General features: G+C 54.9%; 2 protein-coding genes across 2 annotated transcripts; both read right to left on the bottom strand.

Annotated features, from left to right (window-relative positions):
- Nucleotides 1-1,837: 1,837 nt before the first annotated feature.
- PFN3 (profilin 3) lies at nucleotides 1,838-2,330 on the bottom strand. Its single transcript, XM_038771458.1, has one exon. The coding sequence runs from the start codon at nucleotides 2,302-2,304 to the stop codon at nucleotides 1,891-1,893; it is 414 nt and encodes a 137-aa protein (XP_038627386.1). The 5' UTR covers nucleotides 2,305-2,330; the 3' UTR covers nucleotides 1,838-1,890.
- Nucleotides 2,331-3,620: 1,290 nt separating this feature from the next.
- Nucleotides 3,621-15,153, bottom strand: F12 (coagulation factor XII). The gene is made up of 14 exons (XM_038771457.1): nucleotides 15,074-15,153; nucleotides 13,867-13,969; nucleotides 12,346-12,445; nucleotides 12,034-12,113; nucleotides 10,273-10,380; nucleotides 9,286-9,420; nucleotides 9,053-9,157; nucleotides 8,502-8,667; nucleotides 8,286-8,395; nucleotides 6,880-7,138; nucleotides 5,960-6,096; nucleotides 5,242-5,388; nucleotides 3,995-4,143; nucleotides 3,621-3,835 (listed from the first exon to the last, which is right to left on the bottom strand). Exons 1-14 carry the CDS (start codon nucleotides 15,125-15,127, stop codon nucleotides 3,638-3,640), a joined length of 1,851 nt encoding a protein of 616 aa, XP_038627385.1. The 5' UTR covers nucleotides 15,128-15,153; the 3' UTR covers nucleotides 3,621-3,637.
- Between the last annotated feature and the right edge of the window lie 906 nt (nucleotides 15,154-16,059).

Genomic DNA, 16,059 nt, shown 5'->3' with positions numbered 1-16,059 from the left:
TTTAATGCTTACTATGTGTCAGGCACTGTACTAAGGACCCTTGAGGGACAGGGACCGTGTCTGATCTGCTTATCTTGTATCTGATACCAGAGACTCGAAGCACTTAGTAAAGTACTTGGCACATCGAAAGCACTTGAGTGCCACGTAATAGTAATTGTGGATCGCAATAACAATTGTGGTATTTGTTAAGTGCTTAAGATGTGCCGAGCCCTGAACTAAGTGCTTTATGTCTCTGGTACTGAAAAGGGTTCACTCACCGCTCTGGGGTAGGATCTTTCACCTGTCACATTGTTCCTGGCTCCGACCCAGGCTCCAGCCCCACTGGCCTGCTGTGCCACCTTGGACAAGTCACTTCACTTCTCTGGGCCTCAGTTCCCTCGTCTGTAAAATGGGGATTAAGAGTAAGAGCCCCTTACAGGGACTGTGTCCAACCTGATTTGCTTGTGTCCACCCCAGCGCTCAGAAGAGTGCCTGGCACACAGTAAGTACTTAACAGATGCCGCAATTATTATTATTATGGAATCCGGCACCGGAGTCAGGTGGCCAGAGCGTTCCTGCCTCCAGGAAAGAAATCATGACCGTCCTCGTGAAGTAGAGGCTGTGAGCCCCGCATGGGCAGGGCCTGTGTCCAAATCAATTTGCTTACATCTACTCCAGCGATTAGTACAGTGCCTGACGCATAGTAAGCGCTTAACAAATATCATGATGGTGATGATGATGGCTCAGTGGAAAGAGTACGGGCTTGGGAGTCAGAGGTCATGGGTTCTAGTCCCGGCTCCACCACTTGTCAGCTGTGTGACTTTGGACAAAAGTCACTTCACTTCTCTGAGCCTCAGTTTACTCATCTGCAAAATGGGGATTAAGACTGTGAGCCCCACGTAGGACAACCTGATAACCTTGTATCCCCCCCAGCGCTTAGAACAGTGTTTCACACATAGTAAGCTTTTAACAAATACCCTGATGGTGACGATTAGAGAAGCAGTGTGGCTCAGTGGAAAGAGCCCGGGCTTGGAAGTTGGAGGTCATGGGTTCTAGTCCCGGCTCCACCACTTGTCAGCTGTGTGACTTTGGACAAAAGTCACTTCACTTCTCTGAGCCTCAGTTTACTCATCTGTAAAATGGGGATTAAGACTGTGAGCCCCACGTGGGACAGCCTTGACTACCTTGTATCCCCCCCAGCGCTTAGAACAGTGCTTGGCACATAGTAAGCGCTTAACAAATACCAACATTATGATGATGATGATGATGATGATCACCTCCCACCCTGATGATTACCTCCCACCTTGGGCCTGGCAAAGTCGGTGGGGTCCCAGCCAAGAGAAGCTGGCCTCGGGTTCTAAGTGCTCACCTCCTCCAGGAGGCCTTCCCAGACTGAGCCCCCTTTTTCCTCTCCTCCTCCCCATCCCCCCACCCTACCTCCTTCCCCTCCCCACAGCACCTGTATATACGTTTGTACAGATTTATCACTCTATTATTTTACTGGTACATATTTCCTATTCTATTTATTTTGTTAATGATGGGCATCTAGCTTTATTTCTATTTATTCTGATGACCTGACACCCATCTCCACGTTCTGTCTAGTTGTCCATCTCCCCCTTCTAGACTGCCAGCCCGTTGTTGGGTAAGGACCGTCTCTCTGTCATCATCATCATCAATCGTAGTTATTGAGCGCTTACTGTGTGCAGAGCACTGTACTAAGCGCTTGGGAAGTACAAGTAGAGACAGTCCCTACCCAACAGTGGGCTCACAGTCTAACAGTCTGTGTTGCCAACCTGTACTTCCCAAGCGCTTGGTCCAGCGCTCTGCACTCAGGACGCGCTCAATAACTACGGTTGCGTGAATGAATGAGCGGGCTTTATTGGGGCTCGGGGCCTCGCCCCCGGCTACTGTCTAGGTGCCTTGGGACTGGAGGAGTCGGATGAGGGTGTGGGCGGTCTTGTTGAGCATCCCACCGTGGACGCCCCTCCGGCCCAGCAGCACGACGAGGGCCTTGGGGGTGCGGCCCACGCACACGGCCCTGCCGTCCCGCCCGGCGGTCCGGCCGTCCAGTACACCGTCGCCGTCCAGCAGCAGGTGGTCGCGGATGATGTAGCAGCGCCGGCCGGCCAGGCGGAAGCCGTCCAGGAGGAAGGCCCGGTGGTCGGGCCCGGTCAGCAGGCCCACCTCCTGCGGGGAGATGGCGGCCAGCAGCCCCCCGGGCCTGGAGGCCCAGACGCAGCGGTTGGCGGAGTGGCCCACCACGGCCACGTCCTCCACGCGCCCGCCCCGCACCACGGCCTCCACCAGCACCCGCCAGTCGCCCATCGCGCCGGACTCGCTTTGTCGCCGCCGGGACGTCACGGCCGGGCCCCCAGGGACCTGTTGTGACGGCAGAGCTCTCCCCGCAGCCCCGAAGAGCACGGACCCGGGGGCTGCCGGCTGATGCTCGTCTTGCCTCCTGGGCTGGAGGGGCCCCCCTTCAGGGACCCTGGGCCGGGGGCGGCCCTCTCTTAGTGGGCCAGGGTAAGGGGCACCCCGCCCTCGGGGACCCTGGGCTGGGGGCCTCCCTCCCTTAGGGGTCCTGGATCAGGGGCGCCCCTCTCTCGAGGGGCAGGGGTCGGTCCTCCTTCAGGGTCCCTGGGCTGGGGGCGTCCCTCCCTTAGTGGGCCAGGGTAGGGGGCACCCCTCCCTCGGGGACCCTGGGCCTGGCGGGGGGTCCCTCCCTTAGGGGTCCTGGATCAGGGGCGCCCCTCCCTCGAGGGGCAGGGGTCGGCTCTCCTTCAGGGTCCCTAGGCTGGGGGCGTCCCTCCCTTAGTGGGCCAGGGTATGGGACATCCCTCCCTCGGGGACCCTGGGCCGGGGGTGTCCCCCCCTGAGGGGCTGGGATGAGGGGCGCCCCTCTCTCGAGGGGCAGGGGTCGGCCCCCCTTCAGGGACCCTGGGCCGGTGGTGTCCCTCCCTGAGGGGTCCGAGATCAGGGACGCCCCTCTCTCGAGGGGCAGGGGTCGGCCCCCCTTCAGGGTCCCTGGGCTGGGGGCGTCCCTCCCTTAGTGGGCCAGGGTAGGGGGCACCCCTCCCTCGGGGACCCTGGGCCGGGGGGGTCCATCCCTGAGGGGCTGGGATGAGGGGCAGGGGTCGGCCCCCCTTCAGGGACCCTGGGCCGGTGGTGTCCCTCCCTGAGGGGTCCGGGATCAGGGGCACCCCTCTCTCGAGGGGCAGGGGTCAGCCCCCCTTCAGGGTCCCTGGGCTGGAGGCATCTCTCCCTTAGTGGGCCAGGGTAGGGGGCACCCCTCCCTCGGGGACCCTGGGACGGGGGGGGTCTCTCCCTGAGGGGTCTAGGATCAGGGGCGCCCCTCTCTCGAGGGGTCGACCCCCCTTAAGGGTCCCTGGCCTGGGGCGTCCCTCCCTTAGGGGTCTGGGATTGGGGGCATCCTTCCCTTAGGAGGCCCGGATTGGGGGCGCCCCACTCCCGGGGACCCTGGACCAGGGGCGTCCCTCCCTTAGGGGGCCGGGATCTGGGGCTCCTCTTCCTCGGGGGGGGGGGGAGGGGGGGTCTGCCCTCCTTCAGGAACCCGAGGCCAGGGGTGTCCCTCCCTTAGGGGGTCGGGATCTGGGGCACCCCTCCCTTGGGGACCTCGGGGCTGGGGGGCACTCTTCCCTCAGGGACCCAGGGCCAGGGGTCCCTCCGAGGGGCTCTCGGGGGCGATGTGAGTCTGGATCCAGGGCAGGTGGTGGGCCACGTTGGTGTAGACCCCGGGCTTGTTCTGGTCACCGCAGCCCTCGCCCCAGCTGATGATCCCCCGCAGGGTGACCCGGCCCTCGGCCTCTTCACACACCAGTGGACCCCCAGAGTCCCCCTGCGCAGCGAGAACCCCCAGTTAGGCCCTTGCTCCGGCCAACAGCACCTCGGGTAGAGAAACCCCAGCCCTTGCCCACCCGCCCTCCAGCAGCCCCCAGCATTCGCAGGCCCCAACCCCCGCCCCCTGAGTTTCCACCTTGGGGTGCCCAGGACTCACCTGGCAAGCGTCGGTTCCCCCCTCCAGGTAGCCGGCACAGAGCATGTCCGGGGTGATTTTGGCCCCGTGCACCTCCAGTGAAGAGCATCTCTCTTGGGGGATGAGGGGCAGCTGGGCCTCTTGCAGGAAGTTGGAGTACTGTTCGGCCCCTGGAGGATGGGGAGGAGGGTGAAAGGTGAAGGCTCCCGAGGGGTAGCTTACCTAAGGAGGTGCCCCCAAACCAGGTGAAAGTCCTGGGTTGGCCCAGTAGGACTGGGGCATCCTGGACCATTGGCCAAGTAGTAAGGGTTTTCCCAAGGGCCTCTTCCACTCGTGTCCCATTGATGCCACCTGGCACCCAGGCTGGCACTGACCAGCATCCGGCTGTCCCCACCCCATCTGCAGTCCCCATTCCCGGCCATCCACCGGACCACTCCCTGGCCACCACCTTTCATTTTCTGCTTCAGAAAGAAAGATGGTATTTGTTAAGCGCTTAGTCTGTGCCGGGCACTGTACTAAGTGCTGGGGTGGATACAAGCAAATCAAGTTGGACAGTTATTATTATTTGATACCACACCCCAGCACTTAGGTACGTATATATATATATATATATATATATATATATATATATATATATATATATATATATATAAATATATATATATAAATATATATATAAAGGTATATACATATATACCTGTATATATGTATATATGTTTGTACATACTTATTACTCTATTTATTTATTTATTTATTTTACTTGTACATATCTATTCTATTTATTTTATTTTGTTAGTATGTTTGGTTTTGTCTCCCCATTTTAGACTGTGAGCCCACTGTTGGGTAGGGACTGTCTCTATATATTGCCAATTTGTACTTCCCAAGCGCTTAGTACAGTGCTCTGCACACAGTAAGCGCTCAATAAATACGATTGATGATGATGATGATGATGATATTTTTAATATCTGTCTCCCCCTTAGACTGTAAGCTCCTGGAGGGCAGTAACTGTGACTACCAAATCTATTGTATTGTATTCTCCCAAGCGTTCAGTACAGTGTTTATATTATAATATAATAATTATATTATAATTATAATATAATTATTATATTATATTATAATTTAATACGTTTTTACATTATAAAAACTTTAATAATTTAAGTTATTAAATAACTTACTAATGCTTGTTATTTAAGCATTAAATAACTACCCTTGGTTGATTGAGTGTTGTTATCCAGCACCCACAGCTAAGAAGGCTTCCCCCCAGTTACCTTCATACTGGTGTCCCCAGCCGGCAATCTCACAGAGGGGAGCAGGGGCACTGAGTGGCTTGGTGACGTTGGGCAGGCACGCGGTCTGGATGAAGGGTGAAAACTGGGCACAGCCACCATCCTCCCTCTCCTTCAGGCGCAGCAGGGCTGATGGACCGAGGGCGAAACCCGGGGGAAATGAGGGAACCGGGCCCCCTCAGTTCCCGAGGGAAAGCGGACCGTCCTGATTCTCCCTCCCTGGAGTGGACTCAACGAATAATAACCATTATGGTACTCGTTAAGCGCTTACTCTTTGCCAAGCACTGTTCTAAGCCCTGGGGTAGATTCATTCATTCGATTCAATCATATTTATTGAGTGCTTACTGTGTGCAGAGCACTGTACTAAGCGCTTAAGACTGTACACCATAACAATAAACAGACACATTCCCTCCCCTCAATGAGCTTACGTACAAGCTGATCGGGTTGGACCCAATCCCTGTCCCACATGGGCCTCACATTCTTAATCCCTTTTTTGCAGATGGGGTAACTGATGCCCGGAGAAGTGAAGTGGCTTGCCCAAAGTCACACAGCAGACATGAGGCGGAGCCAGGATTAGAACCCAGGCCCATGCTCTATCCACTAAACCATGCTGCTGTTCTGAGACCCGGGCAGGGAAGAGGCAGGCCGGGAACCACTTAGGGACCCCTTGAGTCTGGAGCCAAGGGGGGTGGGGTCTCACCAATGTCGTGCTGGTAGGTTTCAGGATTGTATTGCTCGTGGAGCCGGTATTCCTGCACCGCAAACTCCTGGCACTGCTCACAGCTGACGTTGTACAAGGCTTGGCCCAGGACCACCCTCAGTTTCTCCACAGGGGGCCTGCAGGCACGCCGCCCCGTTGAAACTCTGCCCCTTCACCGCCACCACCATCACCCCACTCCGCACCAGTCCCTCCCTCCCAAAGTGGGCAGGCCCAGCTTAGCCGCTATCCCTGACTGACCTCTGCATTTCACCTCAGGCTGCAGGACAGGCCGGCCATACTCCGTTGGTATCAGGGTCCCTCCCAGCTTTGACCCCTGCCCCCACACTTCATAGTCCACCCACTGCCAAAGCCCTGCCTCTTCTCCCACTCCCTTCTGGGTCACCCTGACTTTCTCCCTTTATTCGTCCCTTCCCGGACTCTCAGCCTCTATGTGAATATCTGTCATTTATTTCTATGATTTCTACTGGGGATTAAGACTGTTAGCCCCCCGGTGGGACAACCTGATCACCTTGTAACCTCCCCAGCGCTTAGAACAGTGCTTTGCACATAGTAAGCGCTTCATAAATGCCGTTATTATAATTATTAATGTCTGTCTCCCCCTCTAGGCTGTAAGCTCACTGTGGGCGAGGAATGAGTCCGTTTGTCGTTGTATCCTCCCAAGTGCTTAGTACAGTGCTCTGCACGCAGTAAGTGCTCAATAAATATGATCGACTGACTGCCCAAGCCCTGCCCTCTTACAATACGAGCCTGAGAGGGACAGGGATTGTGTCCGCCCTGATAATCTCATATCTCCCCCAGCACCTGGCACAGCACTGGGCACATTGTAAGCACTGAAGCTGTTCTAATGACTATGATTCCTGGGGCCATCGTCACGGGCACAGGAGGAGGGGTGTACTTGCCTGGTTTCCAGGCAGTGTGCAGCGGTCAGCACCCAACAGGGAGCAATGAGGCTCCCAGCGCAGGATATCTTCCCCAGGTAGAGAGCAGCCAGGTAGGGGTGCGAGCCCGGCAGGGCCACCAGCCCCCCGACCACCCTGGCCAGCGGGGACAGCCTCCTCTTCTGCCGGTGACCGCAGACATGTGGAGGAGTCACCTTCCGAGTGAGCAACTGGATGTCACTGGGGTCTCCCCCGGGGGTGGCCGGGCCCACCGTTGGGGCTGCAGGGAGAGATGGGGGGCTCTATCCAGTGGTCGTCATAACGATGGTATTTACTAAGCGCTTACCGGGTGCAGAACACTGGACTAAGCACTGGGAGAACTGTGATATTTGTTAAGTGTGAATTAAGCTCTGGGTGAATAATTATGGTATTTGTTATACATTTACTATGTGCCAGGCACTGTGATAGTAATAATAATAATAATCAAAGCATTTGTTAAGCGCTCACTACATGCCAAGCACTGTTCTAAGTGCTGGGGTAGATATAAGGTAATCAGGTCACAGTCTTAATCCCCCTTTTACAGATGATGTAACTGAGGCACAGAGAAGTGAAGTAACTTGCCCAAGGTCACACGGTAGACAAGTGGCGGAGGCGGGATAATAATAACAATAATAATAATAATAATGGCATTTATTAAGCGCTTACTATGTGCAAAGCACTGTTCTAAGCGCTGGGATTAGAACCCACGTCCTCAGACTCCCAAGCTCTTGCCATTAGGCCATGCTGCTTCTCTGTACTAGGCTCTGGGGTGGATATAGGAAATCCAACTGGACACAGCCCCTGTCCTGCAAGGGGCTCATAGTCTTAATCCCCATTTTACAGATGAGGTAACTGAGGCACAGAGAAGGAAAGGTGGGAACTGGACATTGTCCCTGTCCCTTCTGGGGCTCACAATCTAAAAATAAAAAGGGGGAGAGGAGATTGGACACCAAGACAGCATAGAAGCAGTGTGGCTTAGTGAAGACAGCAGAGGCCTGAGAGTCAGAAGGACCTGGGTTCTAATCCTAGCTTCACCACTTGTCTGCTGGGTGACCTTGGGCAAGTCACTTCACTTGTCTGGGCCTCAGTTACCTCATCTGGAAAATGGCGATTAAGACCGTAAGCCCCATGAGGAACATGGACTGTGTCCAACCTGATGATCTTGTATCTACCCCAGCACTGGGTACAGTGCCTGGCACAGAGTTAAGTGCTTAACGAATACCATACCAAAAAAAATAAAATAAAATAAAAACAAAGACCAATAGGGCATGGTGGCTAGAGAAGCAGAATTTCAGGCTCTTGGAGAGTCAGCCCATCTGAGGTGCAAGGTGCCAGAGAAGGTTTCCCTCCCCAATTTCCCCCCCAAATCAACCCTTCCCTGTCCCTACCTGTAGATTTGGTAGGCTCAGGCCCACACGAGGGCAGCTCACAGTACTCCCAGCTGAGCCCGTCCCCCATGAACACAAAGCACCAGGGCCGGGTGTCATTGTTAGGATTCCTGCAGGTTGGGAGGGGAGGGGGGAGAAAGAGGGTCATACGTTTTTTGGGAAGACAGACTGACCCAGGCCCTGCCCCGTCTCAGGTTCCACCTGCCCCCTGCTCACCTGCAGTAAGGGTGGTCACCCAGACCCTTGAGCAGGGCCTGCTCCTGGGAGAGAGCCTGAAAGGTGATCTCTGAGTTCCACGCCTGGCAGGGCCTCCCAGAAGTGGTGGTCTGGGCAGTGCCCCGGTAGCCGATTCCATTCCCCTCATAGCAGCTCGTCCGCTGGTCTGCCACAGAAGGGCGGGGGGGAGAGGGGCTTCCAGCGCCTTCCAGCAGGTCTGACCCTCCCCTTATCGCTTCTTCTGCTCGGCCGTTTCCCCCTCCACAGCCTTCTCTCCCCTCCCTCCACTCCATCAATGGTATTTATTGAACGCTTACTACCTGCAGAGCACTGTGCTAAGCACTTGGGAGGGTATCATGCAACAGTCAGCAGAAACGTTCCCTGCCCACAAGGAACTTTGCCAGGAAAGAGGGTCCCTCAGATGGCTGAAGCCGGGGAGGGTCTTTGTTTTCTCCCCTGTGATTCAGCTCCCCGCTCCGGGGATTAACGCCCCTTCAGCCCACCCCCTTGGCTCCCCCCAGCCCCCACGGTGAGCCCACCTCAGTCCCTACCAATGTCGCAGAAGGGCCCAGCAAAGCCAGCGGGGCAGCTGCAGACCTGTCTCTTCTCAGCCTCCAAACAGCTCCCTCCGTGGAGACAGGGGTTGGTGGAGCAGGCTGAGGAAGAGGAGGGGCAGGACTCTGAGCAAGCCCCCCTGCTTCCCCTCTCCTTCAGTTTCCGTGTCCTCCCACCTAGGCCTGCTTGCCCACCTCCCTCCTCCCCTACCCCTGCCCGTGCTCCTCACCTGTGGTATGTGGCACCCTCTTGCAGATAACCTGGGGTCCCTGGCACTGACACTTAGCCACACCAGTGGGCTCAGCCCTCCACCACATCTCGTTCTCAGGGAAAAGCTGCAGCAGCTGAGGCTCAAAGCATTTCTCTGCGGGCAGAGAGAAGGAGCAGGATGGCTGCAGGGAGATGGCTGGAAAGAGGACACTTCCACAGGGAGGAGGGCGGGGGTGAGGCCACAAGTGACCTGTCCTTAGTTTCCATTACCCCCACTACAACCACCAGCACCAACTGGTGGCCATCCAACTCTAGCGGGCTCCCAATTCTGTCATTCATTCATTCATTCAATCGTATTATTAAGCGCTTACTGTGTGCAGAGCACTGTACTAAGCGCTTGGAAAGTACAAGTTGGCAACATATAGAGACGGTCCCTACCCAACAGTGGGCTCACAGTCTAGAAGGGGGAGACAGAGAACAAAACAAAACGTATTAACAAAATAAAATAAATAGAATAAATACGTACAAATAAAATAAATAGAGTAATAAATTCGTACAAACATATATACATATATACAGGTGCTGTGGGGAGGGGAAGGAGGTAAGGCGGGGTCCACATGTGGCACCAGACCCGCGGTGTTGAGAAAGAGTGGATGTCCCAGGGAAGATCCGGGACCACCCTGTTAGGGTCTAAGTAAATAGCTTCCTCTCCTTGCCACCCCTTCCCCCAAGCAGCCCCCTGGGGTAGTGGTGAGGAGGGAGGTGGAGGGAGGAGAAAGTCAGGGAGTTTCACAACGTGTTCTCTGCTCTTTTCATTGGCTTGGAGAGAGGTTCCCCTAACCCTTACCCTGTCACCTGCGCTGGAGTGGGATGGGCCTGCTCTGGAGGCAGGGGGATTTATTTTTTGTTGTTGGGGAGGAGGAAGAGGTGTGTGTGTGTGTGTTCCTGTCTGTCTGTCTGTCTGTCTGCCTCCTGGCCTGGGCAGTGTCAGGGTCTGGCTGGGCACCTTTTTGGCAGAACTGCCCTGTCAGGTGTGAGGGGCAGAGGCAGTGGGCCCTCTTCCAGGTGCTGATACAGGTTCCTCCCTTCTGGCATGGATTCTGGAGGCAGTGATCTGTAATATCAATCAGTCAATCAATCAACGGTATTTGCTGAACACTTACTAGCTGCAGACGGAGAAGTGAGGCCCGTTACCCCCCCGCTGCTTCCAGAGACCCTAAAGGGGTGAAGCAGCGTGGCTCAATGGAAAGAGCCCGGGCTTTGGAGTCAGAGGTCATGGGTTCAAATCCCGGCTCCGCCACTTGTCAGCTGTGTGACTTTGGGCAAGTCACTTCACTTCTCTGGGTCTCAGTTACCTCATCTGTCAAATGGGGATGAAGACTGTGAGCCCCCCGTGGGACAACCTGATCACCTTGTAACCTCCCCAGCGCTTAGAACAATGCTTTGCACATAGTAAGTGTTTAATAAATGCCATTATTATTAAAGGGGTGGGACCGGGGGTGTCTCTCGAGGAAGGGTTATCGGGGGCGGTGAGGGCAAAATGGGGGTCCTCGGAGTGGGCGCTGGACTGAGAATTGGGGAGTCTCAGGGAGCTGCAGGGAAGAGCTAGAGGCTGTAGGGGGCACTGTACCCCATCAGGTCATCAAGAGTAATAATAATAATAATAATAATAGCATTTATTAAGCGCTTACTATGTGCAAAGCACTGTTCTAAGCGCTGGGGGGGATATAAAGTGATCGGGTTGCCCCACGGGGGGCTCACAGTCTTCATCCCCATTTTACAGATGAGGTAACTGAGGCCCAGAGAAGCGAAGTGACTTGCCCAAAGTCACACAGCTGACAATTGGCAGAGCCTGGATTCAAAGCACTGTTCTAAGCGCTGGCAGGGGGATGCCAAGTGATCAGGTTGTCCCACAGGGGGCTCACAGTCTTCACCCCCATTTTACAGATGAGGTAACTGAGGCACAGGGAAGTGAAGTGACTTGCCCAAAGTCACACAGCTGACAATTGGCGGAGTTGGGATTTGAACCCATGACCTCTGACTCTAATAATAATAATAATAATATTTGTTAAGTGGTTACTTTGTACTAGGCGCTGGGGTGGATACCAGCAAATCAAGTTGGACCCGGTCCCTGCCTCACATGGGGCTCCCAGTCTCAATCCCCATTTTACAGATGAGGTAACTGAGGCACAGAGAAGTGAAGTGACTTGCCCAAAGTCACACGGCTGACAATTGGCGGAGTCGGGAATTGAACCCATGACCTCTGACTCTAATAATAATAATAATAATATTTGTTAAGTGGTTACTTTGTACTAGGCGCTGGGGTGGATACCAGCAAATCAAGTTGGACCCGGTCCCTGCCTCACATGGGGCTCCCAGTCTCAATCCCCATTTTACAGATGAGGTAACTGAGGCCCCGAGAAGTGAAGTGACTTGCCCACTGTCACACAGCAAAGTGGCAAAACTGGGATTAGAACCCATGACCTTCTGACTCCCAGGCCTGGGCTCTAACCATCATGTCACGCTGCTTCTCGTGAATGAGGGCCTACTGTGGGCACAGCCCTGTGCTGAGCGCTTGGGAACGAGGGAAGGGAGAAAGGGAGGCACTGGACTGAGCGCTTGGAAGGGAAGGGAAGGGAGCAGGGAAGGCACCGTGCTGAGGGCTGGAGAAGGAGGGAAGGGAGAAGGAGAGGCAGGGTCAAAGCTAAGGGCCCCAAGGCCTGATGATCCCACCCCAGAAGCAGCCGCATGGCTGGATCACACGCACCTTTCCCTTTCTTCTGGTCCTTCTGGTCCAGGCAGTAGGACCACTGCTGGTCCCTATCGTAGTTCTTAGTGGTGGCACACCTGAAGGCGAGGCCGAACCCCGAACCCGGTAGCTGGGCAGGGCAGGGGAGCCCCAGGCCGGGACTCCGGCATTCCTGCCCTCCAAGAGTGGTTTCTTCCCCACCCACCCCACAGCTGGCTCCGTGCCCGCCTCCCCCAGGTGGGTGAGTCCCTTTCCCAGGAGTCTCTCTGGAGGGGGCACTGGGGGTTGGGGATGGGGGGAGGCTGGTGAGTGAGGGGCAACCTCTCTTACCAAGCTTTGGGCCCAGGTCGTCCCCGTTTGATGCAGCCGCGGTAGAGCCTACGGTGGAACTGGAAGGGGAAGTGGCAGGGTTCTCCGCTCTCGGTGATCACTGTGACCCAGACACCAGTCAGCAAACAGACCCTCGTCCCCCTCACCCATGATCCCGGGGCAGGGCAGTCTCCCTCAGCCACCAATCAATCCATCAATAGTGCTTACTGACTGCCTAGTTTGTGAAGAGGGCACTGCGTTAAGCACTCGAGAAAGTATAATAGAGTTGGTAGACACGATAATGATGACACAATAAGAACGATCGAATAATATAATAATAGTCGTATTTGTTAAGCACTTACTAAGTGCCAGGCACTATACTAATTGCACATTGTAATTGTGAATTGTCATTGCAAATACGATTGAATGAATACTAAGCTCTGGGTTAGATACAAGATCATCGGGCCCCCCATGGGGCTCACAGTCGAAGTAGGAGGGAGAACAGGGATCGAATCCCCATTCTGCAGAAGAAGGAACTGAGGCAAAGAGAAGTGAAGGGATTTGCCCGAGGTGACACAGGAGACAAGAGGCGGAGCGGGGATTAGATTCTGCGTCCTCTGATTCCCATAGCTGTACTCTTTCCACTAGTCCATGCCGCCTTGATCCCTGCCCTCAAGAAGTTTACAGTCTAGCATTGGAGACAAGGGACTAAAATAAATGACAGGGAGGGGAAGCAGCCCAGTATGGACATCAATGGTGGGGTGAATATCAAAGTGCTTAGGGCCATGAGGACTCAGGTGACATAGGAGGGGAGAAGAGGGTGGGGGGGATGAGAGGTTACCCAGGGAAGACTTCCTGGAGGAGATATGATTTTAGGAGGGCTTTAAAGATGAGGACACAAGTGAGCTGCTGGTTGTGGAAGGGGAGGATGTTCCAGGAAGGAGGGAGGATATGAGCAAGGGGTTGACAGAGAGACAATAATACTAATAATTGTGGTATTTCATTCATTCATTCGATCATATTTATTGAGCGCTTACCGTGTGCAGAGCACTGTACTAAGCGCTTGGGAAGTACAAGTTGTTAAGCACTTACCATGTGCCAAGCACTGTTCTAAACACTAAGATAGGTACAAGGTAATCGGGGTGGACGTAATCTCGGTCACACATGGGGCTCATAGTCTTCATCCCCATTTTACAGATGAGGTAACTGATGCCTACAGAAGTTAAAGTGACTTGCCCAAGATCACACAGCAGGCATGTGGCAGAGCCGGGATTCATTCATTCAGTCAGTCAGTCAATCGTATTTATTGAGCGCTTACTGTGTGCAGAGAGCACTGTACTAAGCGCTTGGGAGAGTACAATACAACGGTAAACAGACACATTCCCTGTCCACAATGAGCTTAGAACCCATGTCCTCTGAATCCAGGCCCAGGCTCTGTAGGCCGTGACGTGACTGGGTACAGAGAGTATATTGGTGGGGAGATGCCCCCCTACAGTTTGCTCTCCCGCGCCAGAACAGAAGACGCCCCCCTCCCCAACCCACCTATGGGCGGACGTGCTCCCTCCTCACTGGACTCATTCACTGTGGTCATCTTCTCCTTTGGGCCCTTCCAGGGGTGGCCCTGGAAGGGGTGGGATCGTGTGGCCTGAATGAGCAGGATGAGAGCTTGCAGTTACTTAGTGGAGGGGTCAGGGCCTCGAGTGGGGGTCACCCTGAGAAGTAGCCCCTATCCAGCCCACCTCAGGGCCAGGCTGGAGTTCGGCATGGGCACCCCTTCCCCCTCCACCCCTTCCTCTGCCCCCACCCCCTTAGCTGCTCTTCTGTCTTTAAATAATAATAATAATAATAATAATGATGGTATTTATTAAGTGCTTACTATGTGCAAAGCACTGTTCTAAGCGCTGGGGAGGTTATAAGGTGATCGGGTTGTCCCACGGGGGGCTCACAGTCTTCATCCCCATTTGACAGATGAGGCAACTGAGGCCCAGAGAAGTTGAGCGACTTGCCCAAAGTCACACAGCTGACAGTTGGCAGAGCCAGGATTTGAACCCATGACCTCTGACTCCAAAGCCCGGGATCTTTCCGCTGAGCCATGCTGCTCTTTAACATCCCATCTGGCCTACAGGGCTCATGGAAACTGTGAGCCCCGGCGGAGGCCTCAGGAGGATGGGAATGGTCCCTGGGAGCTGTGGATCTGCACCCCTCCCTCTCCCAGGCCTGGGAACCGGCCCCCACCTCCCCCCACTCCTCCCGGGAAGAGGAGCCAGGCCAGAGTGGGCAGGACAGAGCCAGCGGCGAGGAGCCTGCCAAGTTCCCACCCATCCCTGCTCAAGCTGCCTGCCTGGGAGCCATCTTTCCACACCTCCATGCCCAACAGGGAACGGCCCCTGCCTCCTCCAGATCCTGGGCAAGGGGGCCCGGCCGGAATGGGTAGGACATAGGGCAGGTGGTGAGGGGACTGCAGTGTTCACACACATCCCTGACTCAAACTGCCAGGCTGGGCGCCGTCTTTCCACACCTCCTCGCCTAACCGGGAATGGCCCCTGCCTCCCCTCCAACTCCAGGCAGGGCAGCTCAGCCAGAGTGGGCCTGATGGGGCGGGCGCGGAGGAGCCAGCAGTGTTCACACCTGTCCGTGGCTCAAGCTGCCAGCCTGGGTGCCACCTTTCCTCATCTCCCCGGGGCTGGGAATAGCCCCCGTTTCCCCTCCAGAGCCCTGGCAGCCCCTCTGTTCTCCCCAAGGGCCTCACCAGAAGCCCCAGCGGCAGCAGCAGCAGGAATCCAAACAGGAGCAGCGGCTTCATGGTGTCTGGTCTCAGGGCCTGGGGACATGCGGGCTAATTGATAGAGCTGACCAAAGGTCTTCAGGGCAGCAGGGGCCAGGGGGGTGGGGTGGGGCGGGGCCCTGTCTCATCCACAGTGACATCTGAGACCCTGGTCTGAATCCAGGTCACTCCCAGGCCCTTCCTGGGCAGAGGAATGACCGGTAAGCAATCAATACTCTCTACTGAGCCCTGATTGTGTGCAGAACATTCTTCCATTGATTGAGTGATTGACCAGCGGAAGGGGCTACATTTTGGGGTCCAGATCCCTGCTAGAGTAGAACTGCCAGCCGTCCTAGAATCCTGCATGCCTGGGCTGACCACTGGCATCTCTGGAGCCCCACCCTTGGCTAGGGCCAGGGACAGCAGGAGGCCAATCAATCAATCAATCACATTTAGTGAGCGCTGACTGGTGCAGAGCACTGTACTTAGCGCTTGGGAGAATAAGATGCAACAATATAACAGATGCGTTCCCTACCTCGTCCACATCTTCCTCCTCCTTGTCCCCTGAGCTGATCTCGGGAAGAAACTCCAAGCAGGGTGGGAGAGAGGGTGGGAACAGCTGTTGCCGAATTGTACTTTCCAAGCGCTTAGTGCAGTGCTCTGCACACAGTAAGTGCTCAATAAATACGATTGAGTGAATGAACAGCAGAAAGAGAGAGTGGTGAATTATGTATTATAAATTACTCAATTATATTAATGTCTGTCTCCCGCTCTAGGCCGTAAGCTCGTTCGGTCATTCAATTGTATTTATTGAGGACTTACAATGAGCAAAGCACTGTAAGCAGGGAAGGTGTCTGCTAACTCTGTTGTATTGTACTCTTTCAAGTGCGTAGTACAAGGCTCTGCACACAGTAAGCACTCAATAAATATCACTGATTGATTAACTGATCAGTAAGGAACGGGGTTGGCGC

Source organism: Tachyglossus aculeatus, chromosome X2 (assembly GCF_015852505.1).
Source record: "Tachyglossus aculeatus isolate mTacAcu1 chromosome X2, mTacAcu1.pri, whole genome shotgun sequence".
NCBI lineage: Eukaryota > Metazoa > Chordata > Mammalia > Monotremata > Tachyglossidae > Tachyglossus > Tachyglossus aculeatus.
This window is presented reverse-complemented; position numbering and strand designations above follow the sequence as displayed.